Source organism: Parambassis ranga, chromosome 17, assembly GCF_900634625.1.
Source record: "Parambassis ranga chromosome 17, fParRan2.1, whole genome shotgun sequence".
Taxonomy (NCBI): domain Eukaryota; kingdom Metazoa; phylum Chordata; class Actinopteri; family Ambassidae; genus Parambassis; species Parambassis ranga.
In genome coordinates, this window is record NC_041037.1 from 9,944,105 (window position 1) to 9,969,931 (window position 25,827).

At 40.9% G+C, this 25,827-nt stretch overlaps 1 protein-coding gene across 1 annotated transcript in view; it reads left to right on the plus strand.

The window, feature by feature from the left end:
* Positions 1–24,029, plus strand: part of ece2a (endothelin converting enzyme 2a) — a 58,020-nt gene extending 33,991 nt beyond the window's left edge. The window contains exon 4 of the mRNA XM_028427682.1: positions 22,957–24,029. Within this exon, the coding sequence (XP_028283483.1) occupies positions 22,957–23,247 (291 nt within the window). The 3' untranslated portion in view covers positions 23,248–24,029. The remainder of the gene's footprint in view (positions 1–22,956) is intronic.
* Positions 24,030–25,827: the final 1,798 nt, after the last annotated feature.

Sequence of the window (25,827 nt, forward strand, 5' to 3'; positions counted from 1 at the left end):
ATTGATCTCTATCAAGGACACACAGGTATAATGATGGGACAATAGGTGCAACAACGAGAACAGTTTTATTTTTTTTGCCAACATGCACACACACACACACACACACACACACACACTGACACACACTTTCTCACACAACAACAAAATCTCACAGTAGAGGCCGTGGTGCACTGAAGTGTTAAATTTATTTCACAGCCTGACACGCTCTGTGAATCACTCTAGCTGTTGCTATGGAGACTCCTTCATTGGATATCATCTCAGACTAACACTTTTAATTGCTAACCTTTAGTCCTTTTTAAATATGTAAAGACTAGTCCTTGGGCTTTTTCAAAGACATAAGTTTACTTCAAGACAACTCATTTTTAGTTGTTATGTGGTTTGGAGTGATGGATATCAATAGAGAGTTTCTCTGTGGCTCTCTTGGCTACAAAATGGTCCTTTAAGTTTGCAGTTTATTTGCTCACAGGCACTACAGTAAAGATTATGTAACTTGTGTCTGTATGTTTTGTCCACTTTACTACGACTTCCTTTGTTAGGTAAATGTACATTGTTGTGTTAGATTAGTGGAGTTTCCATCAGTATTCACAATTATGGTCCACAGAGGTTAGATCATAAACATGGAACTATGGATCGGAATTGGACATTCATGGTCATTACAATAAAGCACTTTGTATCAGTGGAAAAAGATTTTTTTACCTTCTTTAATTACAGCACCAGTTGTTTTTTAACTACACAGATAAAACCTCTATGGAGTGTGCTAGTTCCGAGCATTGCCATCTTGGCTGTGCGATGCCAAATGGAAGTAGAAAAAGAAGGTCAGCAACCTGTGATGGTACCCATCTGTTGCCAGTCTTCTGCAAGTTTTCAGTTTTCTATGGATTTTTTTGTACCATGTTTATTCATGCTCTTTTAACTTTGAGTTATATAAGGATTAAGTAGAATCATCTTCATTTGAGGAAATGCAGGCTTTTTTCGGGGTTGCTTTTGCATTAAAATTCAGTGTTTTTAGAAAAAAAAATTGGCACTTACTAATGTAAGATTCATGACTACAGAAAACAAAGTAACAGATTACATATAAAATGTACATTTTCTCCATATCTCAGGTTCATGTCATCACACTATCTTGAGCTGATTTAATGTAGAGAGAGAGAGAGAGAGAGAGAGAGAGAGGTTCACTGACATCGATTGATCGTTTTTGGCTCCTGCTGTGGAGAGTTCTCCGTGTGCTCGTTTACCAGGAAGCTTGAATGCGTGCTGGGAATCTGGCCCACAGGGGAACATTCATATTAGAGCACACATAAGCTCCAGCCTTATTTCTCCAAGTTTATGAAATGTTTTTGTATTTCTTGTATGCTGAGATGACCCTGGACACTCCGTGTGTATTGGTGCGTGTGACTTCCTGTTTGTGTCTGTGTTTCGATGCAGGCATGTTTTCATTGCTATTTGAACCTTTTGTGCTAGAATTAAGTGGATTACACCAATCCACTTTATTCTCTCTCTCTATTTTCACACTCTCCCTTTTCTGTCTTAATCTCTTCCATATTTGTGTAAATGGTACATTTACATTTGTACAAAAAGTAGAGTTTTAAATGAGTCTTCTTCATTTGACATTTTAATCATAAATTACGTTGTATTCCAAATTATTGGGCCAGTTCAATTGTTGATTTTTATGCTTCCCTGCACAAAGCATAAACCTTCCAAACATTCTTGGCAACATAAATTTGATCTTTGAGTAGTATGAAAAAATTGTCTCATCTCTAATCATTACTGTGTAAACAGTTATCACCAAAGGAATATGCAAAATGGACAAGACTTTCTGGTGTCCTTTGTAGTGAGGCAGTTTTGGTTGCATCTAGGTGAACTGTAACACGAAGAGCAATATCAGCAGAACCTCTGGTCATATCCTTTTGGCAGGTTGGCACCCAAACAGGGTTTTTCATGCAGTTTGGTAAATGATCACTAATGAACAGGAAAAATCTTAAATATTGAATCTTAAATATTGATTCCTGAATCTTGAAGCAGTTAAACTGTTAGTGAGTGTAAACTTTTCATTTGTAGATGTTATTTCTTAACTCTGCCTCCATTTTTGTGGCTCAAGCATCTTGTCAGACTGTAAACAGTATCTTGTGTCAGTTCATCTGTTGTCTAGAAATTCATAGTTTTATAGGTTATCATTTTGTATTTGTAACGTCAGTCTATTTTTAAAATTTTTAAAATCAAATAAACGTTGATTATCAGAGATGTCCTGATTTAATAATTTTTCTATGACTTTGTTCGTCCGTTAATAATAACGTGTTAAAATATTCTATAATTGTATATTATTGTGTGTTACTGTATGCACAAGTATTTCTGCATCATGTGACATCTGGCTCCCCCTCATCTCTCACTCTGAACGTGCATATATAGGGATGGGATGAATTTTTAGTCACAGTAGTAGTGATGCTAATGTTGATAGATTTACATCACTGTTTGCGTGTGTGTGTGTGTATAGCTCATATCTTCTCGTGTGAGCTCTTTCCTCCCACGTTTTTTCCGCATGTGTGCATTTGTGCTCTGGAATTTATGTATGCATTAGAAAATGTGTGTGCAGACTGTGTGTGTGTGTGTGTGTGTGCATCTTTGAGTCTTGTTTGATGATTTTCATATGTGTACGTTAACATGCATGCTTTTATGTGTGTTTCTGCATTGTGAATACCCCTACAGTTTGTTGCTCTTGGTGTGTGCCTGTGTAAGTGTCTGTAAGGGTGCTGGCCCAGCAAGCCCTCTCCTCTCCAGTTCCAGCAGAGGGAAAGTAGAGCAGTGGAGCACACGTGAGGAAGAGGGAGCGTGGGTGATTATAATTCTAGTCGCGCGTGTGTAGCGATGTGAGGATTGGATCAAAGTCATTGTGTGTGTATGTGAGTGCATTTGTGTATGTATGCGTTATTTTACATTTATGTGTCCACGATCACGTTTGTTTCTTGTGGCACTGCTTGTCGTTACACAGCCATATGGGTTGCAAAAATGTCTTTGTGCATCAGCTTCTACTGTACATGTGTTTTGTGTGTATGAATGTGTATGTTTGTGTATGTGTGTGTATAGTAGGGGATGGACTGTTGAGGCCTCCCGGCTCTCTAGAGATTTTCACACAGCTCTGGAGTGATTTGCTGCACATGTCCAGTCATACGTACTTTTGGTCACTCGAATTGGCAGATGGCCTGCCCGGCACACACAAACTACACATAATTAAACATCACAAATGCATGTACATCGTCTAGCATTAGAAACATTGTGTGACAGTGTGCTGCTAGGGTTTTAGTGTCAGTACAGTTATGGAAATTTTATTAGAATAGAATGGTTCAAAATGTAATGGGATCATGCAATATATATTTGTTAGTTGAAGTATTTTCTCATTTGTTTCCTCTCTGTCTACATATTCATCCTAGTCTTCTATCCTGGTTTTATCCCCTATTCTGTCTGACCAAGTCCACCTTCTGCTCACTTTGTCTATCTGTGGATACTCGTGCTAATCCAGTGTTAAAGGTTTGTTCCAGCTGGGAGTAGGAAAGCCCCCCGGAGCCAGATACTCCCCCTCGCTCTGTTCCTTTTTATTACTTTGAGCCTCCCTCTATCCCCTCAAACACACAAACACACACCAATGCACACACACAAACCCATTTTTCAAGTGTACAAGACTGTATACATGAATATAATAACTGATGTGCATGGGTTGGCAGATGGTAAACATCAATCTCATATGTAATTGCACGCTGTAATGCATACATCTCATGCATTAATACATAGCTCAGCCACGCACACAGTGTCCGTCTCAGTACAGTAGTGCTCTGTGTCGTGTCATCTGTGCACCTCATTGCAGTAATACTGCAGGAGAATTTGCAGTGCAAGATTTACTTACAGGACAGAGATTATAATCTGTGCGGGCTTCCCTTTGGAACGCGAGCGTGCAAGCTGTAAGCAGAGAGAGGTTTAGAAGGTACATATGTGAATAATGCTGACAGATTTAAAGGGGAAGTAGCAGAAGTGAAGAGGAGCAAAGTTCCTGCAGTTTAATTTAAATGAAAGGCTTCCTCCTTTGACAGGAAACTTTAATTTAAACGTATGCAAAGGCACGAAACCTGACAGAAAGCGATAAATATCCCCTGCATATCCCAGAGTAGGGGGCAAGCCCAAAATCAAGGTGTCATGCGCAACCGCCATCATACACATACGGACACATACACAGATAGTGTCCTTCCCAGCTCACCGTTGCCTAGACGACCAGTATCGACTGCCGAGCACTGTTCCTATGGAAACAACGGATGCCTAAAGGAGGAAGATCATTAATTGGAATAAGAGAATATAGGAGAGAGGGATGAGGAAGACTGGAGACAAGGGACAGCAAGAGAGACCAGGAGGAGGATAATGAGGAAGTGTTGCTCAGCGGAGGTGTGGTCAAGAAACTTGAAAAGAAGGTCTCATGCACTGGAAGCAAATGCACCGCATCACTTTATCAGTTTAATTTCTCTGCTAATTGTTGCTGTGCATTTGTTTACCTTGACGACACTTTAGCACAACCTGGTAGTGAGTAAAAGTAGGGGGAATCCATATTTAAAGTGGATGTGTGGAAAATCAATAGCAACAGAAAGTGGAGTAGAGCACAGTCTTAAAAGATTAGTACACTACAAAACTTTACAACATAGTGTGTATGTGTGGTGTGTAAGAGAGAAAGATATCTTGGAAACTGTTGCCAACAAGGAAATGAAAGTTATTTTGCATGATCTGTCCCTTGCCATGGCAATGCCATACAAACTGAGTGTTTTAATGCCCATCCTATTAACTTCTAAAAATGTCTGAATTTACTGTTTATTCAGTGTGTGCTCCTTATTTGCCTGCAGTGCCTGAATGCTTCTTCGATCAGATGCACTTTCCCTCTGCTTTTCTGCCTCCGTCTGTATCATTCCCTCTCTTTTGTTCTTTGACTACAGAGTGTTAGAATGCAGGAGAATCAATATAGGCACTTTTCTCACATTAAGGCCTCTCAAAGTCAGAGAGAAGAGAAGGAGGGTGAAAAGAAGTAGGCTTCAATGAAAGGCTTTGTGTTTGTCTAACAATCAGGAGGTCACGTCCATTTTACCTTATATCTAGTCCATGTCATTGCAGGTTGTGTCATTATCTGGCTGCATCGAACTACACAACATAAAGAACGTCATGCCTTGCACATTTAAAGATCAAGTACACAAGGAAACATGCAGGCTTATGTTCATCAAAGTGCCATTACCGCAGGGTGGACGGTATATAGGCATAATGGAGAGGGCGGTCAGGAAGCGCTCTCATCCAATGGAAAGAAAACATACCATGACATAACAGGGTCAATGGCTGACCTGGGTTTTTATTCTAATGCAGCATATGTATGGTATGTTGGTATCTGAGGAATACGATAAGCAGCAGGCAGCATGTAAGAGAGGGTGTGTGTTTGTTTGCGCACTGGCATGTGTCCATTTGTGTGTTGTGCAGAAGCATGCATCTGTGGGTGTGTGGGAGATGTTTTCAGGATTGATCGAACCCAGCCAACTGTGAAAACTCCCTCCCTCCTCACAGCAGATCAATCAAGCCTGCAGTTGGGTCACTTTCTCTCCTCTCTCATGGCTGGCCGAAACTTTTACTGTCCACTTAAATCTTGGTGGGGGTCGATATGAGCCTTGTGATCTGTCTGTCCAGCAGACACACGTACAAAAATAAAAAATGGCTTTTTCTTAGCTAGCAGAAGTCCATACAGCATTATGCTGGATCCATCTCAAGTGACCAAAATGACCTCCTCAGTTTTGAGCTAATGGACCAAAACAGACAGCTAAGGTAACAGCTATCTGCCACTTAAAGGAGGAGATGAAGCAGGGAGAGGTCACTGATTTGGACACTTGAGGCGCAGCTCTCTTTCCAGAAATAGACATGCAGGTACAAACAGATCACGTAACTCACCCATTGTCAGCTATGCAATGTGTTTGGTCCTGATTTTATTTTCAGAACCAAACACATTGGTTTTTTTCTCAATCTTTTTTTTTGGGGGGGGTAGTCTCATTAGACAGGAGAAAGAACAGAAAGTTATTTAAGTACACGCACAGTATTGGTGAACACTGAAGCAGCAGAGGCCAAAATTTTTTGGAAGTGAATGCAGACTTTTGAAAGAACAGAGGATTATCACAGAGATTGTAAGTCTCCAGTTGTGTGATCCAGTGAAGTTTGCCAGCTGTAGTGGATTTGTAAATGACCTGAATTGTTTTAAGTTAGGAACAATAAATGTTCCTACAGGACAGGTATATGAAGACAATAAAGCATAACCTACGGTAATAGGTGCTTACCAATAAGTCTGTAGCTCAGCAGATACATTTACATTACAACTACTGGAACAATGACTGGTGAGCTCTGAGCACTTCCAAAACATGGGTGATCATACCTTTCAGTACTCACCCTGTAGACACTGCATTAGTAGTGGGCTGCTTGTTTCCCCAACATCCTTGAACACATGTAACTGAAGTGGTTATAGAAAGACAAGGCTAAATGTCTGATTATGTTGTTACTCACTAAGTAATCTGAAGCAGTTTAAGATGACAGTGTGTCAGCTCACCACATCCCATCCTCAATAGCAGATAAGCATCTGGACCTTAGTCATGACTCATGACTCATCCAGGTGTCTTGGTGTAAATGTGTTCATTTTTATCTCATTTTTTAAAGATACACTTTTTGTCTTTAATCTTATCTATCTCCTTCTTTCTTTTTTTCCCATCCCCCTCATCACTGCTGCTGCATTACAGATACCCTCTCAGCCCTCGGCTGCCAGATGTGCAGGGATCCCTCCACTGAACAGCTGGCCACTACTGCTAAATACACACACACACACATATACACACACACACACACACACACACACACACACACACACACACACACACACACACACACACACACACACATATGCACATACTTGCAGGAACACACAAAACATCATGCTCCCTGTCATACACAAGTAAACATGCTTTGTCTCACAGTTCTGTGCTCTGCAGTCACGGCTCCAGCTGTGTAGAGTTCGTTCCTGTGTGTACTCGCATTTCCTTTACACTGAAAAGACTCATAGATCTGACTTTATTTCTTTTTGAGTCAAGCAGCACAGACTGCCTTATGACATTCTCCAGATAATTATACATTTATTTAACTGACACCTCCCATGCTGGCAGAAGTGTGACGATGTGACAGTGACTTATGCATCCACAACACAGTTGCTGCCAGCAGCTGTCAGCAGGCTTGTGACACACACGCACACACTCAGACACACACATTATAGTATATTTGGAAAGCATATTTGTGTGTGTGCCATCAGTGCGATGAGGAAATATGTAAATCAAGTCCAAGAAATGTCCTGATGTCTGTCATTAGCCTGGTATAAATAGTCTTTTGTTTCACAGATCTTAGCACAAAAATAGTAATTTTACTGTAGTTGCAGTTAACGGTTATGGGTTATTAAGCTTTAAATGTTCAAGGCCTCATTAACCCTAAAGGTTACTTCATGTTCTAGGCATACCTTTGTACCTCATAAAATTACATCACATTTATGGCCTTATACCACAAGTTTAAAGATGAATATGGATAGATAGACATACGGACTGTTACTTAAGCTTTTGAATGCAGTTTCAGTGTTGGTTGTGGGTTGTGCATCTCATTGCACAGTGGAAGTGGAATTGTGTAACAATCCCAATCAGTTAATTAAATCACCTCCTTCCGTACTGTCAGACTGAAGTCATTGCAAACCTTTTATCCATTCTCCTACTGAAAACAGGGATTGCTTCAGGCAGTTGTGACAAATCATATGACACAGTTTGTGTCATTTCTTATTCTCGCTGCATTTGGTCATCAAATTTGCTCTTGTTGTGTGGTCTCTCCATTTTCTGTGTGTGCGTATGTGTGTTTGTTGCTATTGGCTTTGTTTATAGCACTGTTTGATCACTGTGTTGGTGTAAGAAAGTCTGCACTTTACGTGCAGTTTGTCTAAGCAATTATGACCCAGACTCGATTAATAAATGGCAATCTGAATGGGAATATGTGTGCGTCCATCTGTCCTATAGTGCCACTTGCCAGTTGCTGTCCATATTGTCTGTCACTGACTGTAGTATACAACATGCTCTGTGGCTCTTTAATGACAGCAGTGGGAAAAAAAACTGACCCGGCAGGCTGCAGTCCAACTCCAGCCAGGGTAAGATTAAAGGGCTTGATGAAGATGATGAGGGGGTGGAGTGTACAGAAGGAGATGTTACGGGAAATCAAATGTAGTTCAGTTGGTCTGTAATTTCTGGGAAAGAGCCTTCTATGTGTACATCAGCAAATGAGTGTGTTAGGCTCGAATTTACCTGCTGGCAGGCTTGTTATTTACTCAGTAACAAACAAATTATGCTGTATACTCCGTTCCTCTCTTACTCATAGTATTTGTGTGTTTGTTAAATGACCATTGGCTGTTAAAAAGGTTGTTTATGTAACCCCCTATTGTGATTTGACACCTGATCCCCCACATCAAAACATGCATCCGGACATACATACATGCATGCAGACTAATCTGTTTCTTCCTTCTTTTAAACCAGCAGCACTGACTTTTAACATCAATGCAAACTAATTGTAATTCTCACCCTCAGCACTCTTCCTAAACAAACCAGAATAGGTCATAATGTTCTCATTCTGAATATGTAAAACTCAAACTTGCGTCGTGTTTGGCTGTGGTGCCAGCCATCGCAGCGGTTATGTAATGTTTGCTGTCCGCAGCCATCAGACGAGTGAGATGAATATCGATGAAGCTGCTCTCTTCTTTTCTCCAGTGTAGCATCATATTCATTATTATATACTTTAATCTCGAAAAAACATAATTAATACGCAAATATTCTAACCAGCTCTGGTTAGAAGATGCCATTTAGACTGAAAAACACCCTGGTGAGACGGGCGTTGTGTTAATGCTTGGATAGTGTTTCAGCTCTTTCTTTTCCACGTCTTCATGTTTTTTTTTTTCACCGTCTTCTCCTCCTCCTGGTTTCTGCTTCTTGCCCGTCTATCCTTACCACCCTCTGCCTCTCCCACAACAAAATCCTCTACCAGCCGACTCCTGAGTCTGTTCCAGGGCCTGTTTCCATAGCAACAGGTTACCATGGAAACTAGGTGACAGTGCAGTGCATCCCTTCCTGCTATTGCCAGGCGAGAGGTGTTTGAGGAGGAAAGTTTTCTTTCCTTTTTTCCTTTTTTTAATCCACCATCTCTTTTCTAAAATCAATGTTTTTAATTTTTTTTTATTTAAATCCCAAAGAGAAATTTTATTTACACAAGTTGTACATACAGTTTCCACTTGATCCACAAGATGTTCAGATAAATAAATCTTAACATGTTCAATCTCTGGCCTCGAAACAGGAAACTAAATATATCACTAATAATAATATAACTAGCCTCCTAACATGTCTCACATATTAGTAAATATATGAATATTTGAGTGATATAAAAGCCACGCTGTTGGGCTGCCATTGGTTCAAAACATCAACTCTGTAAACATTTATGTTGACCCAGTTCCATTGCATAGATGTGACCATTTAACTGTCATATTTCCATTTTGTTCCTTTTTTCTCACATCCAGGAAAATGTTGTTTTCCTCTGAGCATTGTGTACAGAGAGATATCCAAGGGCTTGAAATAAATGTACCACTTTACAAATGATGCAATTATACCGAAATGGCAAAAAAAAGAAAAAAAATGGACTTGGCTTTTATGTCGTTTCAAATTTAGAAATAGATGAGAGGAAAAAGACAACAGAGCGTTCAGAAGACAAAACTACTCACGTGTAGTGGGGGGTTGTTTGGCTGCCTTGCATGTTCAGAGCAGTTGATGGTGTTGTAAAGTGAAATGCTTAAAACCCCTGGGACTCCTGTATGTGGTCACTTTGTTCTGACCTGTACTGTAGTTCTTTGTGGACACAGGGCGGTGTAAACGCCGCCATGGTCTGTTGTGGCTTTCACGAGCCAGATTGTTGCTCCAGTACTTAATTATGGAAAACAACAGCCTGGGGGCACGTTGCAACAATCACAGCTTCTTGAATCCAAGAACTCATCCAGTCCTCGATCAGATGGAGGGAGATGGAGAGACAGAGAGGGAGAGACTCCGATGAGCAATAAACAGAAGGTGCAACAGAGTGATGGAGCAGCCGTGTTGTGCCTGCTGCTGAGGTGGCATCAGTTCCTGCCCAACTGTGATTTTGTGCTTCTATATTTATATTAAACATTAATGCACCTCTGATTTTTGAAGTTTACGTTCAATAGTGCTTCCTGTATAGGTTTAATCTAAGTAAGGATGGAGGGTCTGAGGAGACCTACGTGGGTGAGCTGCAGCCCACTCTTTAATGCTGTAGCTGACCTGGTTTGGGACACGTGACTAGATGCTGCTGTAGCAGTCTTCAAGCTGCATATTCTGCCTGTAGGATAGACTGCTGCCACGAAAATAGCTCTCAAATAATAGCAACCAGTACTCATGCAAGTCAGGACGCTACAGAGAGTCTGTTGAATTGAATGTGACATTTTAAGGTTCGAACACAGCAGCTTACAGCACTGAGTTTTAGATTGTTTGCTGTGATTGTGAGGTATTTTTTGCAGGTTTCATTTATTTATTTTATTTATATTGTCTCAGGCTTTGACGTGTAGTGCTACTAGCTCCAGCTTTGATGCCAGTGGCAAGATGCAACAGGATTTGTTCAGGCCTCTTTGGGATTAGCTCTGGGAAAAAGCACTCTTGATGTTGTTTGTCATTACTGTCCATAGAAATCAAGCTTACATATAGCTGTTAAAAGGCCCCCTTGAAGAATTTATTTTATGTATTTCATCGTTATCATTTATGTTATGTTATTTACGTTATATTCATTTATACTTTATTACTACTAGCTGTAAAGAAATAAAGGAATGGAGCGGGGAAAGACGTTTTGCTGGAGGCATATCACATAACTTTGATGACTTCTGAACGAAAGATGTAGTTTAACTTTCTTATGTTGTCCAAATATGACTGAAATACTGTCACAATAGAACAGTTTTTTCTTTGAACCAGAGAAGGCAGGGGAAGAGAGACAGATGTTCTAAAATACAACAATAAATTCTGCCTATGAATTTTAGCCTACCTTCAAACATCTCTATTCTTCAGTGACTAGTGCCTCATCGGGCCCAGGTTTTTTCATAAAATCTGTGTCTGTTGTCCTAATTTTGGGAACAGTAGGTGAAATAACAGTAGGGACCATTTGTCATATTTGGCACAAATAATCACAAGAAGCATGCTTTTGGTGTTTTTTTTTAAACAAAAATGACACAAAGCTTACAAAGGAATATAAATTTAGGTCAAATCTCAACAGTTTCCCTTTTTGACCTGCTGACCCCCTTCTAAGTGGAGGGCTGTTGCGTGATATTTATGTGTCATTGTGTTGTTCTTGTGAATAGATGATGTTGATTGCCTCCAGATGTTGATGTCGCTTGCAGACAGCATGTGCTGCGATTGAAGGGATATTTTCTGGATTTTTAATTCTGGGGTTGTTTTTCTCATGTCTTATTTCTGTTATAATTATGGATAAATGCTTTTTCTTTCTTCTTCATTCTTTGTGTGCAACTGCTTAGCATGCAACAACAGAAGCAACAAAAAGTAAACATACATATTGGGGCTAATATCATTAAGACCTATGTAAATGAGAAGACAATATTTAACGTCCATATTTACATGCTAACCATCTACTTATAGCTTGTGAGTCTTGTTTGCCTCCAGTCCAACATGTTTAGTGCAACTGGTGTCTACATAAAAAACCATCCAGCATCCATTTGCTATTAGCTATGCAAGCTTCTTGTGGTGGGAACCAGACCTCAAGTCTTAGCCTAATGGCTATGGCCAGTTGAAGGGATATTGTAAATGATGTGAGCGGAAGCAATTGTAAGGTAAGATGACCAGGAGTCAATGATAGGCACTTCTGGACATTTGACTTCAGTGTACTACAGGACCGAAGTTCACACAGAGATGTGGTTCATCAAGTTTTGCGGGCAGATCTGCTCTGTGAGATAAAGCTAGTTGCTAACTTGTGCTGACATTATATTACTGGTGAGGCAGGTATTATGTTTCTGCTTCAAATGATGATATGAAACAGCTAGTATTTGTTCTTTTTATTGTGTGCTGTCAGTTGTAATAGTACAGTTGGGGAATTCCTCTGGCTGTTAAATTTGGATTAAAGCGGCATCACCGGTGACTCAGTCCCACTCCAGTCACTTCAACATCAGCTCCTACAGCGGCTGCTACTCCACTCACTGTGGGAGTCTAGTCCAAGCAGGTGGAAGTAGAAAACACCTGCAAAAGTCAGCCAGTAGTCAGTCAGTCAGTCAGTCAGTCACTGCAGGCCTCCCACTCCACCCTGTTCAGTACTACCACTGTGCCACCCCACAGGTCTTCATTGACACCAAAGGGTGTGTTTGAACAACAGCTGCCGCGACTGCTACACTGCCAGCACAGTCATCCGTTTGAGATGTCAGAATGGAGCCAGCTTTCTTTTGGAGCCGTCCACCCTCCAGTAAATGTTGCTTGCCTCAGGGCAGACTCTGTTCACACACTCCCTCATTGGCCAAACGCCAGCAACACTACATCTCTCTCCAACAGCGTTGTTGACAGAGAGTATCTTTTAATGGGCTTATTTAAAATATGGTTTTGTTGGCTGTTTGCATTGAGTGTACTCCTCAGCTGCTGTGGTTTGGTTGTCAATGTTAAAGCTGTTCTTGGGAGACACTGTGTTGTGCAGATAACTCATATCTAAGGAAATAAGTTGGTTATGCTGTGTTGCCACAGTTGCAACACAGCTAATATGAAAGTGGGAGAAATGTCAGTCACCCCTGAGAAGAGGGCTAAATAGAGAGCAAGACACACAATTCATTCTGCAACGTGACCCCAAACACAGAAAAAATAGCATATTCCACAGATAGAAAGTACGCATGTAAGAGTAATGTATTATTGATGCTTTACTTTATATGTCTTCCTCTTTTAATCTACAGTACCAACCACCATTTTTCTGCTGCTGTAGTCATCACTGCTTTTGTGCTTGCAGTACAGTCACGCTACGCTGAGCTCAAACCTATCACTTGTTCTCCCTCTGCAGCAATGACTGTGAACACTCCAACACTTGTCTGGAGTTCTTACTGCATAATGAGACAGTAGAGGTGTAGTCAAAGAACAGTTTTATGATTTAGTACTTAATGAGTCTCTGCCTGGTTTACTGTGAAGAGTAGTTAGCTCAGGAAAGAGAGGGAGACAAAAGCGCCGCTGCTTTATTTTAGATTCAGATGGAACTCGAGGTAATTGCAGTGTTGTCCACTTCAGAGGAAATTTGAAGACACCTTATCTTTATCTTCTTCAAGAAGCTGACGTTGCTACAATACACTTTAATGCTCATTCGAGTTTGTCAGGGTTTTTCAATGATTTTTGCAAGCATTTCACTGTAAATTAAATTAAATTAAATTTGAAACCTTTATTAGTCCCACGATGGGGAAATTGCTTAAGGCAGCCAACAAAGAGCGCCATACACCAGTGAGTACACTGGAGGCTATGCGGGTAAAGTGCCTTGCCCAAGGACACACAACAGTGACTAGGGAGAAGTTGGGATTGAACCACCAACCTTCTGGTTATTGGACAACCCTGCTATACCACTGAGCCACTGCTGCCCACTGCTGTAGGTAATCGGCATGTTAATTTAAACATTTGAATAAGATTAGTTCCCAAAATATTGTTATGTTAAAATGAATTGGTTCTTTCTGTCTTCTGATGTCAGCGCACACACAGCTCTCACCTCTGACATGTAACATGGTTGAAAGTGTGGGATAGGACTTCTGCCCCAAACCTGCCCTTACAGCTGTTTGTCAGTGTTCCTGTGTTTGGTTTCTTCCTGTGTTATTTATTATTGGAAACATTCAGTTTTATCTGCTGTGTCCTGCATGTTCAAATGTATTTGTTATGCATTTCCTTGACAACAAATAGATAAGCAGACTTGCACCCAAACTTCAGTAAATTAGCTGGAGTTGTTTGGATTACTTTTATACCTTTTTTTTATTCATGTTGTTATGGAAACTGGCCTGCCTACGTCTGCATCATTCTTGTGCTGTACAGAAAATTTCAGCTTCTCTCTACAGTCACTCAGAGGCAGTAAATACAACAACCTCTTCTCTGCATGTTGTTATCCTTAGGATTCATGAATACTTACTAAACACCTGATTAGTTGAGTCTTCGGGTCCAGACCTGCCCCTGTAATCTGGTGTTTTAAAAGACCTTGATGAAATGGTGCAAACACCTGTTGGGTCAACAAGCGGTGTACTGCTCCTTGGATACCAGTACTGCTTCACGTTAAATTTTGCTACCTACAGTTTTTAGTGGCTTGCCTGTGCTACTGGCCCAGTGAATGGACCGGACTGTGTCAGTGTGCTGCGGGAACCTCCACCGGGCTGTCCTGTCCCCCTTACTCGTCCCGCGGGAGACCCCTCCAGCAGCCAGACACACTGGCCCATTTTACTTCATTTTCAGCCTTGGTTCCTTCTCTGCCTCTCTCACTGTGTCTCCCTCCTTTTCCAACTGCTGCCAAGCTTTTTATCTGTGGCCGTGGCTCGCCATTAAAAAAGGAGAAAGACTATTTTATTGATGTTGCTGTTTGTGTTTTGGATCCTTTTTCCATCCACAGTTTATGCCAGTGTTGATTGATTTCTGCATTTCTATCTGGCAGCTTATGGCTAAAAATGAGTGGGAAGCCAATCATATAAAATTGTAAAGCATTAGCTGCTGTGGAAGTGTTGCTAAATAGAGAATGGCTATTAAGCAACTCTGGTGCAAGTCTACCCGCAAGAATTTAATGGATAATTACATATAAGAGGAGGCGAGAGCTTGATAAGTGTAATAAGTGTCCCAGGCTGTAAAAGGTGGATTTAGAGGTTGTGGAAACGGAGACAGGGAGAGTGTGAAAGGAGGAAGAGGGGAACACCCTCCCTCTTCTTCCTCTGCCTGCTTCTAAGCCAAACGTGTCACTGTACCAGCCGCTCACGTTTTGCTCTAGTTTCTCTGCTGCTCCTATTCCTCAGAGTTTTGCAATTTTTTTTCTAACTGTTCTGAAAGGCAGATGAGTTTATTAATTACACATTTGCTGACTCTGTGCCTTCCTATTCAGTACAAACTTTTTTTTTCCAAAGTCTGCATCATTTTTTCATCATGCTGAGCCAAAAATAACAAACATTGCTTAATTAATTAGCATATTTGACTGCAGTGGTGTGTTACTTTGAATCTGGGACTGGTATATAGCAGTGACCGTGGATGAAGAATTTTTTTTGTCTTCGCAAAATTAAACACAAGCAAATGTTCACACAAACACAGCCCGGGGAATGTATGCATGAAAGACAGTACAGAGATGCTAGGAGCATGACAGTGGGCGGGTGTGGGTGTATAAAGTGTGTCTCTGTCTTTCTCCACCGGTGTGAAAAGTAGTTCACTAATTAAAGAAAACCTCTCTGTGGTCCCCAGTGGAGAATGGAAGGCAGAAAGGGTGAGGAGGCAGTGAGAAAGGAGTGGGAGAGATGAAGAAGAAAAGAGAGATAAAAGCTGGAGACGGTTATTTTTTGATGAAAAGGGAAGAGAGACATTTTAATTTTAGCTCTGCATGCCTGATTGCCATGAGGGGAGAACGTGGCGACTGCATACGAAGATGTTGATCAGTTAGACAGGGGTCCCTGCACTCGGCGCACACCAGCATTACATCTCACAGCATGGATATGCTGTTCTAATTTAGCCGGAAGACAAGAGTTTCCCTCATTTTAAGGAAAAACAACCTTGCAAGTGCTTTCAGCTTGTTGAAGAGGCACTTTGTAAATGCATCAGCAGTGACCCAATTCAGGGAGTCATTTAGTGTCAAAAAATAGTAATTCCTTGTCTTTGCCTGCATTCACCCCGAGTCACCACACTAATAAGGCTGCTGAGAAACTCTTTTGACACACAGTTGTGCTTGTCAGCGCCTTGAAAAAAGCCTAAATTCCCAGAGAATGTTGATGTTTATTTCAACAGCGTGTTGTCTCAACTTTCTCTTGCATTTTCTCTACATCTAATGAAGGCGTGAGCTCTCACTGTTCAGCTGTCTGGTGTGTTTTTTTGTTTTTTTTGTTTTGCGAGGTGTCCCATTCTGACCTACATACATTACTGTGACCAGTGCAAAAAACTTTTGTCTCCATGGCAACACAAGGTGTGAGAGCGAGAGATGCGCCTGTTTAAAAGGCAGGCTGCTGTCATCTTCCTACGGTTAGCCCAAGCCTCCAGAACATGCCCACACAACATGCACTCAGATTTATATCAGAACACGTATATATAGGGAAGATGTTGAGCCCAGCAATCTCCATTTTCAATCACTTAGCAGTTTTGTCCTAGCAAGGCATGGGTGTATGGATGTGGAGGGAGAGGAAGAGAAGGTATCTGATGTATTATTTATCCGTGTAGTCAGTGGGTGGAGGAGATGGGGGTGAGGAGAGGAAACTCAGAGGTGGTGTGGGCAGAAAGGCGGAGGTAGTGGGAGGGTGGAAAGGAGCAGGGAGAGAGGGAATCCAATGCTCTCACGTTTCCCTATGTTATCTGTCACTATTCCAAGTACTGTAAGTCTTCCAGTGGGAATAAGGTCTGTATAAGTTAAAAGGTGAGATCTGAATTGTGCATGTTTATTGAACTGTTAGAGTTAAGTCCAGTTTTAAATTGAATACTTGTTACTGTAAAGACATTTTTCTTATACAGCCCACTCTCTTAGGTAAATTTCATGCTTGCACCAGCCAAAATGAAGCTTCTTCAGAGCAGATGGTGCCATATAGTGTTTGCACATTTGGCTCTTTAACGCAGGAGCTTGGAGAAAGAAGAGGAGAATGGGAGGTATAAAACAGGGATGGAGGGATGAAGGAAACAAAGCAGGCTGTTGCACCCCTGGAGGGAAGAGCAGAAGAGCAGATTTGCTTTGTTAGGAGACCCATGTTGTGCCTCCTCCTCCCCTCCCATCTTTATCCTGTCTCCTCCTTTTTTTTCCCTGCATGCTCTTCTGCTCATCTACTCCCCTCTCTCGTTTCCCTAGGACGTTTACACGTTTTTGCCATCCACATGCTTGGCTGCAGGCTACGGGTGAGGTGAAATGGAAAGGGAAGAGAGGCAGTTGATTTCAAATGCACATTCTTTCAGGGAGGGGGGCAGCTGCAGTGAAGGGGGGTCTGCAGAGCTACATGATACCAGTAAACAAGCAAAGAGAAGATGGGAGTTAATTTATAAAATATGATATGAAAATATGACCTAAATAAGAAGCGCACCTCCTCCCTCTTTGCTTTCTTTTCTGCCCCACTTTAAATCTGTGTGTGTTTGTGCGTGGACATGTACGTGTGTTGGTGTGCGAGTGGGTGTGCATGTTAGTGTACAGTATCTCTAAAGGAGACTGTAGACTGTGGTCCGTGCGGGTCTGCTGTCCAGAGATAGCACTCTGTTGTTGTCTTTACACACTGATCACCTCTGCCTCACCCACAGTGAAGAGTGCACACACACACACACACACACACACATGCAGTGTCACATTCACCTGTGCTTCTAATTCTCCCCCTTACTTCAGCTTTCTTCATTAGTTTGGAACATACAAACAAGCCACATCATTTGAGATGATAGATAAAAGAATTATAAGCATAAAATGATAAGGCAGCAGATATTGCATTCTTCAAAAATTTCCCATAAAATGTTGATGTCAGAAATCCAGGTTGCAGCTAATGTAGCCTTAAACTGCTAACCTCATGCTCAGATGATGAGCTTGCCTGTTTCTGTGTTCGTGACGGATTTACAATGTTGCCACAGTTTTAGGCGTCGTCTATGACTCGGTGTCATACCTATATTATCTGCAGTGTTAACCTGTAAACCTGCATCTTTATGACAAATTCTAGTTCGTTATTCCTATATTTATATTTCAATTAATGGTACTTAATTAAAAATATTAAACAGCTATTTCATATCATCTGATCTCTTTGTTGTTGATTCATAAGAATGATAGCTGATCAGTTCCTGAGCTACAGACTCACCTTTTCAATCTCAGACAAACCCTCATTACATAACCCGAAAGTCCCATAGAGTGAAATGAGAGTTGTGACCACCAGCTACCCTGCCCTCATCTGACCAGCAGAGACAATCAGTTATCTCATATACAGTATCTTTGGGCAGATGTGGGCTTGCAGAGGAGAGAACGGAGATAACACAGGATGAAGTGTAATGACAAAAAGACAAGAAATAAAGGATGTAACATCTGAAGAAATAGAGACTACTGAGGGGATGAAATGTCATTCTCCTTGGATCGACAGCTTATCTTCTCTCTGACTAATGTGGAAAGGTCATTCAGGGACCTGGACTGACATATACAAAGTTAATATTTCAAAGCTTTAGACATCTCCTAATATAGACAGTTTGGGTCATGACTGTATATATATATAACAGATTCCTGTTATGATCAACAATACACCAATAGCCATGTCTGTTATTTTTCTTAAACTATATGGCACTATATGACTATATGGCAGTGCTAGCAGTTCTTTGTTGGTTGTGCTAAATGCTGGGCAAACAATTTATCAATAGCTGATCCAATGGCAACAAGGCCACATCCGGTATTCACTCTAGTCCAGGCTCTTGCACATTTTTTTGTGTCCTCACACAGGGACCATTCATTAAGGTTTGAGTTGATATGCTATTAAAATGATTATCATTATTTAAGGGCAATGAATATGGACAACCAAACCCTTAACCTTGAGATTTGGCTTCAAGTTTTTGCATTAACCAAGGCTGCTGGGACAACTGAAAGCTTTTTATCTCCAGGGTGGGAAATAAAACTCCTTCCAGTTGTATAACTGATGTTAAGGTGTCAGTGGGATTACCTGGGAATTCTCATGGGACACTTGACTCCACATCTCATATTTCCTCTTTGTTGCAGTACACTCAAGACAGGTCAGGTCACTTACACACAAGCTTCCGCCACCACACTAAATAATTCAGAACAGGCCATGATGCTATGTGTGTGTGTGTGTGCATCTCTGAAAACCTTGTTGTGTGTGTGTCAGAGAATCATTTGAGGAGAGTGTGTGAAGATGGGTGCGAACAGAGTGGCTTCCCCTGTCCTCTTGGAGGAACCCTGAGGCCCACTTGGGATCAGCTTACAGATGTCTGACTGGATAGATTGAAAACACACTGAGTGTTATTAGGGATGCTGTTTTGCTTCTCTGGTGTATCAGCCAACAAGCTTTCCTCCACCTGTTGATTTAGACGAGTGTTATTTTCAGATAGATTTCAGCTTTTCCTGAAAAATGACCTTTTCTCAAGAGTGTGTGTTACATCGTGTCAGAGCTGCTGTTGTTGTGGTGGTGCTCAAGCTGATATGCATACAGAATGTTTATAAATATATGAGTCATCTCACACGGTGCATCCTCCTCCTCCTCATAAGGATTCTCTGTGTATGTATACATGCAAGCCCATGCGGAGTGTGAGAATCTGGGTCACTAATGTGTCCTGCAAACACATGAAGTGTGACAGGGATAATTTGATGTGTGTCTATGACTGTTTACAAGAAGATCCAAAACATCACAGGATCTATAATCGCCAGCCACACGTCTTTAGGCGTGCTGTAGTTGAGTGCCGTGTTGAGTTGCAGTGACATCAGTACTCTAGTCACCTGTGACATAAGGCTCTGGAGTTACACTGCAAAGGTACAAATACTGCGCACATACATCTCAGTGTGATAAATGTTGGATGAAGCTGGGTGACAGGATGATGCACTTTAACTGTGGTTTACTCATTCAGTGAAACTACACTTGTAACTGTACTGTGGCTTTAATATAAAGCCCTCAAGGGGCCAGGATTTCTGAGGATAGTGAAACATAATGTAGACATTTTTTGTAGTTTGTTTAAAGGGAAATGCACACTAACAGTCAAGAGTTTGGACACACTTTCTCATTTTTTTATCTTTAGTATTTATCATCATAGATTAAAATGGAAGACATCAAAACTATGAAGGAACACATATGAAATTATGTAGTCAACAAAACATATAACAGAATATGTTATATTTTAGATTCTTCAAAGTAGCCACCTTTTGCTTTGATGACAACTTTGCACACTTTCGGCATTCACCATTCTCACTTACTTTTCAACACATCACTCTGTCACTGTACTTCTGGGTCAAATAGCTCTTACATAACCTGAAGGTGTGTTTGGGGTCATTGTCCTTTTGAAAACCAGATGATGGTCCCACTAAGTGCAAACCAGATGGGGTGGCACTGCAGAATAGCAGGTAGCTGGTTAATTGCTGGTTAATTGTCCCTTGAATTTTGTATAAGTCCAACAGTGTCACCAGCCTAGATTCTCAGTCATCCAGGTCATTTCCATTCAAATGGTTGAAGTGAGACATCTGGACTTGTAACGTCCTCCCTCCATGGTTTACCTTTTCTGTTTCTGTAAGGACATGGCAGGTGGAACCAAAAATCTCAGACCAGAGTACATTTTTTTTACCTCCTTGATGATTCTCCTCTTGTTCTTCTTTCTCGGTAGTAGCTTCTTTGCAGTAATTCAACCATGAACCATGAACCATGATTCATGCAGCCTCCTCTGAACAGCTGATGTTAAGATGAGTCTGTTACTTGAACTCTGTGAAGCATTTTTGTGGGCTCTGATCTGATGTGCTGTTAACATCGATTGAGTCATGTCAAAGCACACCTCTTCATTTAAAACCATTCTAGGTGACTACCTCATGGAAGCTGACAGAGAATGCAAAGCTGTCATCAATACAAAGGTGGCTATTTCATAGAATCTAAAATATAAACCTTCTGATTTGTTTGACATTGGTTTTCCATCAGGGTTCTGATGTCTTCAGTATTAATCTACATTTACACATCTACATCTACATTTTAGGCAAAAATACCATTCCACTAAGAATCACTCATTCTTCAAAGATCATTCATAGCAGAGGCACACGCACACACACTGTTACAACACAATACCATGAACATGTTTTTTCTTTAAACATAATCAGATAAAGGAGGATTTTATGATGCTATAGCTTCCATTTTAACTTTTTCTGCCGTATGTGTTTTCCAGGCCCTTCCTGTGCACCCTATTCCATATTTTATCCCATATCCAGCAGCCCCTTTACCCTTCCTCTCTCACTTGTCTTCCATGTCACAGTGGAGAGTGAATAATTCATGTTCAGGCTGCTTGCTGGTGGAGATGAATCATGTGAGAAGAGAAGGATACACGTGCTCATCTCAGAGTGATCTGTCTCTCCAAAGACCTCAACAGTGTAGTGAGCTGTAGGAGCAGCTCTGCTTCACCATGGCTTTAAAGTGCAGACCACAACCACTCTGTCCTGGCTGCATGACTTTACCGTCCCAGCTTTTCATGACAGTTACACGTGAGCTAAACACCAGCTCGTCTCCCTTTAAAGCTCATGCATGAAGACCCCCAGAGACTATACAGTAGCCTTTCAGTACAAATCTCAGTACAAACTATGTACTTTAGGAGCTGTAAGATGAGGTCGTAGAAGATGATTTTTGCTTTTAAACATTTAACATTTCAGTCAAATCTTAGAATGGTTACTCTGTTTATTTCATATTTCATATTTTCAAAAGTGCTAGCGAGCTTGTTGCTAATATTAGCTGAGCTCTATTATAGTTGGAGCCACAAAACCCCATTCTATGTGACAACTTTAATTAGAAAGGCTTAAACATAAATCCCAAAAAATAGATCACAGATGGGAGTCACTGCAGCTCCATCTGTCAGGCTGCATGTTTTCATGTTGTTGTAGTTTTTAGTCATTTTATCACACTGTGGTATTCCCAGGTATCACCTTTTGTCTGTCTGCTATTGTGATTGTCTCCTGATAGTATGATTCAAACAGAATAATGTCCATTGTCAACACAAGGTATCAGTTGCATACTTTTTTTATCTGCTGAGCTTAAGTGCTGAGGATACGTTATTTCAAGTCAAATAGCTAAAGTCAATGTGAAGTCATAACCTCCACAACTCTAAGAAGTGGTGACTTAAATAAATTCTATTTGTCCTCCAGTAGTATCAAGAACATACGCCTTAGACTTTATTTGTTGTATGAAATACTCAAGCTTACTCGCTCACTGCTCAGTGTTCTGCAGATTCTGTCCCTTCACTCCCACACACACACTTCTGTCTCTGGAGGAACTCCCTGCCAAAGTCAAACTACATGAGTGTTTGTGTCCAGTGTACTGTGTGTGTACTGCTGTATGCCTGAGCTCTGTAGTCCTGAGGCACATGTGTATTTCACTCGATGATAAAACACATGGTGCAACAATTATTCATATGAAGGGATGCCTGCTGTTTGCATGCTGTCACACCACATTATCAGCTGAGCAGTGAGCACTGTGCATTGACAAAGCTCTGTGTCCAAAGTCTGCCGTGATTTACCATGATTTAATGTATAGTTCTTTTTGACTGTTTAAAAGTTGGGTGGTTGGCAGCTGTCTGTGACATGTTGGTGTAATGTACACTAAAAATAACCATGGAATTGTAGAGACAAAAAATAATCACAAACTGACACAGACGCATCTTAGCAGGCTTAAGGCTTTGCACAAAGCTGCTAGTTTGTGTTTCAAGTGTAATGATGGCCAACGGGGATGATGGCAGAAGTGGCGTTCAACTTTTACACACATCTTTTATGCAAAGACAACACAAATAGTGTACAGACATGGTAACTTCTCAGCACCTTGTGGTGTTTTGTAACTGTAAAGGCACTTTCTCAAGTGACAAACTAAGACAACACTAAACTAATACTAATACAGAACACACAGAATATGCTTAAAGGTAATTTAACATATGATTAATGTCTCTTAATCCTCCTTTTCTTTTTTCTTAGATTAGTCGTTGCCTGAAACCTGGAGGACGGTTTATGTCCATCACCTTTGCCCAGCCTTTCTTCAGGAAACGTCTCTATGCTCGCTCTGAGTACCACTGGTCCATCAGTCATCACAGTTACGGGGACGGCTTTGAGTATTTCATGTACATAATGACCAAAGGAGAGAAACTAAGCCATGAAGATGCAGCTCTGGAGCAGAAAATGCTGGACGACACCAAATCCCCACCGAGCAGGATCACAGCAACACAAAGTGAAGATAAGGATGACTTCCTGTCTACTATTGACTTGTAAGGGGACTGGAACATATTTTTTATAAGGAGTTCAGACACACTGTGCAAACTAATTACAATCCTTTATCTTAAATTTAAATGAGAACTGGTGAAGATAAAACAACAGAATTTATCTAATTAATGATTTTTAATACATTAAGGGTCATACATCTTCCTCACAGCGCAATAACAAGCAAGTATTATACAAAAACTTTCAGGAGCCCTTGACTTGACTTCAAAAGTCAACCCGGCAATTATACAACAGCACAAACCGTGCCTTTGGTTAGGACCTGTGAATGGTCCATTTATTAGAACAGTAGTTCATCCTGCTCATTCAGGAGCTGAACAGAGCAGATTGTGTTGTATTTGGATGTAATAGGACATTTTCAGCTTCCAGCTCCAACATGACTGGCTCTGTTTCAGTCACTGTTTGAAGTATGAGAAGTAAACAAAGACAACATGTGATTTTTACAGTGTAATTACAGGGGAAGCAGCATGAATGCTCACAGGAGGTCACTTATGTAGGCTCTGCATTGTTAGATATATTAGATGTTAGACGTTGACTACCTTTAACAAGTGTAAAATGGATGGAGGCTTACCTCACAACTGCAAAGGTCTCCTAATTTGAGAAGATTTGCCTGAATTATAGCTTTTCTCTTTTTTCTTTAAAGAAATACAGAGTGATATAAGATAAAGCTTATGGACATACATACAATACTCAAGAGAAGAACTACCTCAGTAAGTATGCTGCAGCAAACTCTACAAATCATTGTCATCATGATCGTACATTTTAAAGTCTCTGGGAACGGCTCCTGTCCTGTCTGTGCTGCTACCAGCTTCTCTTCTAGTTCATAATAGAAATTTTTATCATTTATAAACCAATTTTTATAATTCTCTGTAATGTGATGTCCTGTCTCAATAAATTTCAAGACAGGCCAACACCGTCTGCAGTACAAGTTTGTCAGTGTTACGCAATTTGCAAGACAAACCAGCATGTCTAGACACAGCACATAACGACAGCACCATCCTGCATGTAAAGCCCGGGTTATAGTCTATCAGTATGTCAGTCACACTCTCCCCTTCTGGTGTCTGCATTCGTCCCATGACTGCTTTAGATTCCAGACAAAAGTTACTAATGCAGACACACCTGTGATGTTCTGTGTGCGTGCACACACACACGTGTTCCTACGAGCAATAGCAGGTTCTGCGTGTTATTTGTTGAGGACACATGAGAAGAGTGTTGGGGTCCTAGGCTCTCTGCTGCTGCTTAAATATAGACCAGAGAGGGGAGAGAGAGCCAGGCGTGCAGACAGGCAGGAAGGCTGGTGACTTGAAGGGAGGGGGGGGCACATTAATAAAGTAGAAATCATTTATTTTTAATTCTCCACTGATATCTAATTACTGCCTATTTTTAAGACTTGGAAAAAAAGGTGTGTGATTTTTCAGATGGCTCCTCTTTCTTTACATGATTTTCTGCTGCTAAAAAGTAGAAGGGAGTTCATTTTAGAGATTTTTAAACTTAATAGTTTATTTTTCAACACAATCCCCTCCTGCCCAGCAGAGCATTTGGATCTTTTCGTAGAAGCTGACCTGAAGAAAGTGACCTACAGCAGCGAGCTACTACCTGAGCTCCTCGGGTGGTGGTTGCTGGAAGAATTAAAATTCATGAATGACAAAAATTGTTTTTTTGTTCCGTTGCTGTTTTTCCCTGAAACCACTTCCAAGAAGTCCACCAGCAGCATCTTAGGGAAAAAAACAAGGCAATTACTGGACTGCAATTATGTATTTTTGTTAGTAGCTGCAGACTTTAAATGTTTCCGCTATTTGGTTTGTTATTTTGTCTCTGGTTGAGATTGGTGGATGTCAGTGTTATCCATGGTTACAGCTTAATGGAGGAATCTCAGGATCCATCTTAAAATGGTCTTTTCCCGTTAAAATGATTTCCATTAACAGGTTGAGCTGAATCCTCATCAGGACTGAGCAGACAGGCATCTTGGTTATTTGGATATTGTTGTGGACACATTCCTGGGACGACACATTTCAGTGGTCACCTGTGTGGTAATGATGACTGACCTTCTAAGACAGGGTCATGACAGGACAGGGTTATGTAAGAATCAAATGTCAGTAAGGTTGATATTGACTATAGAGCCTGTGGGGGGGCTGCAGCAGAGACACTGCAGCAGCACTGGGACATAAAAACATTGGGTGTTTTTCAGCAGTGCCCCTGCTTATGCAGCATTTTTCTTTTTTATCCAAAGCTTGATGCTATTTCTTTCACATGCAAAGTTCCTTTTGTCAGACATCAGTCTGTCTGTCATCATATTAATACTATAAAATGGTTTCTTATTTGCAGCTCACTTAAAGTTAAGTTAAGCTGATATCCATAGCACAGATTCTGACTGTGAGATTTAACTGGACTGGACTTTATTATGTAACCACACAGCAAGACAAAGGAGAGGTTTTCTCTTAAACTGTCACTTTCTTTGTTTCCTCGGCTGATTACCCATGTTATCCAGGTGTTTCTGGCTGGGATTTAGTACGGGCTGTGCATTTATATGTGTGTGCCTCTCCTGCTGCTAATTGTCCTCCATGCTCTGTTGCC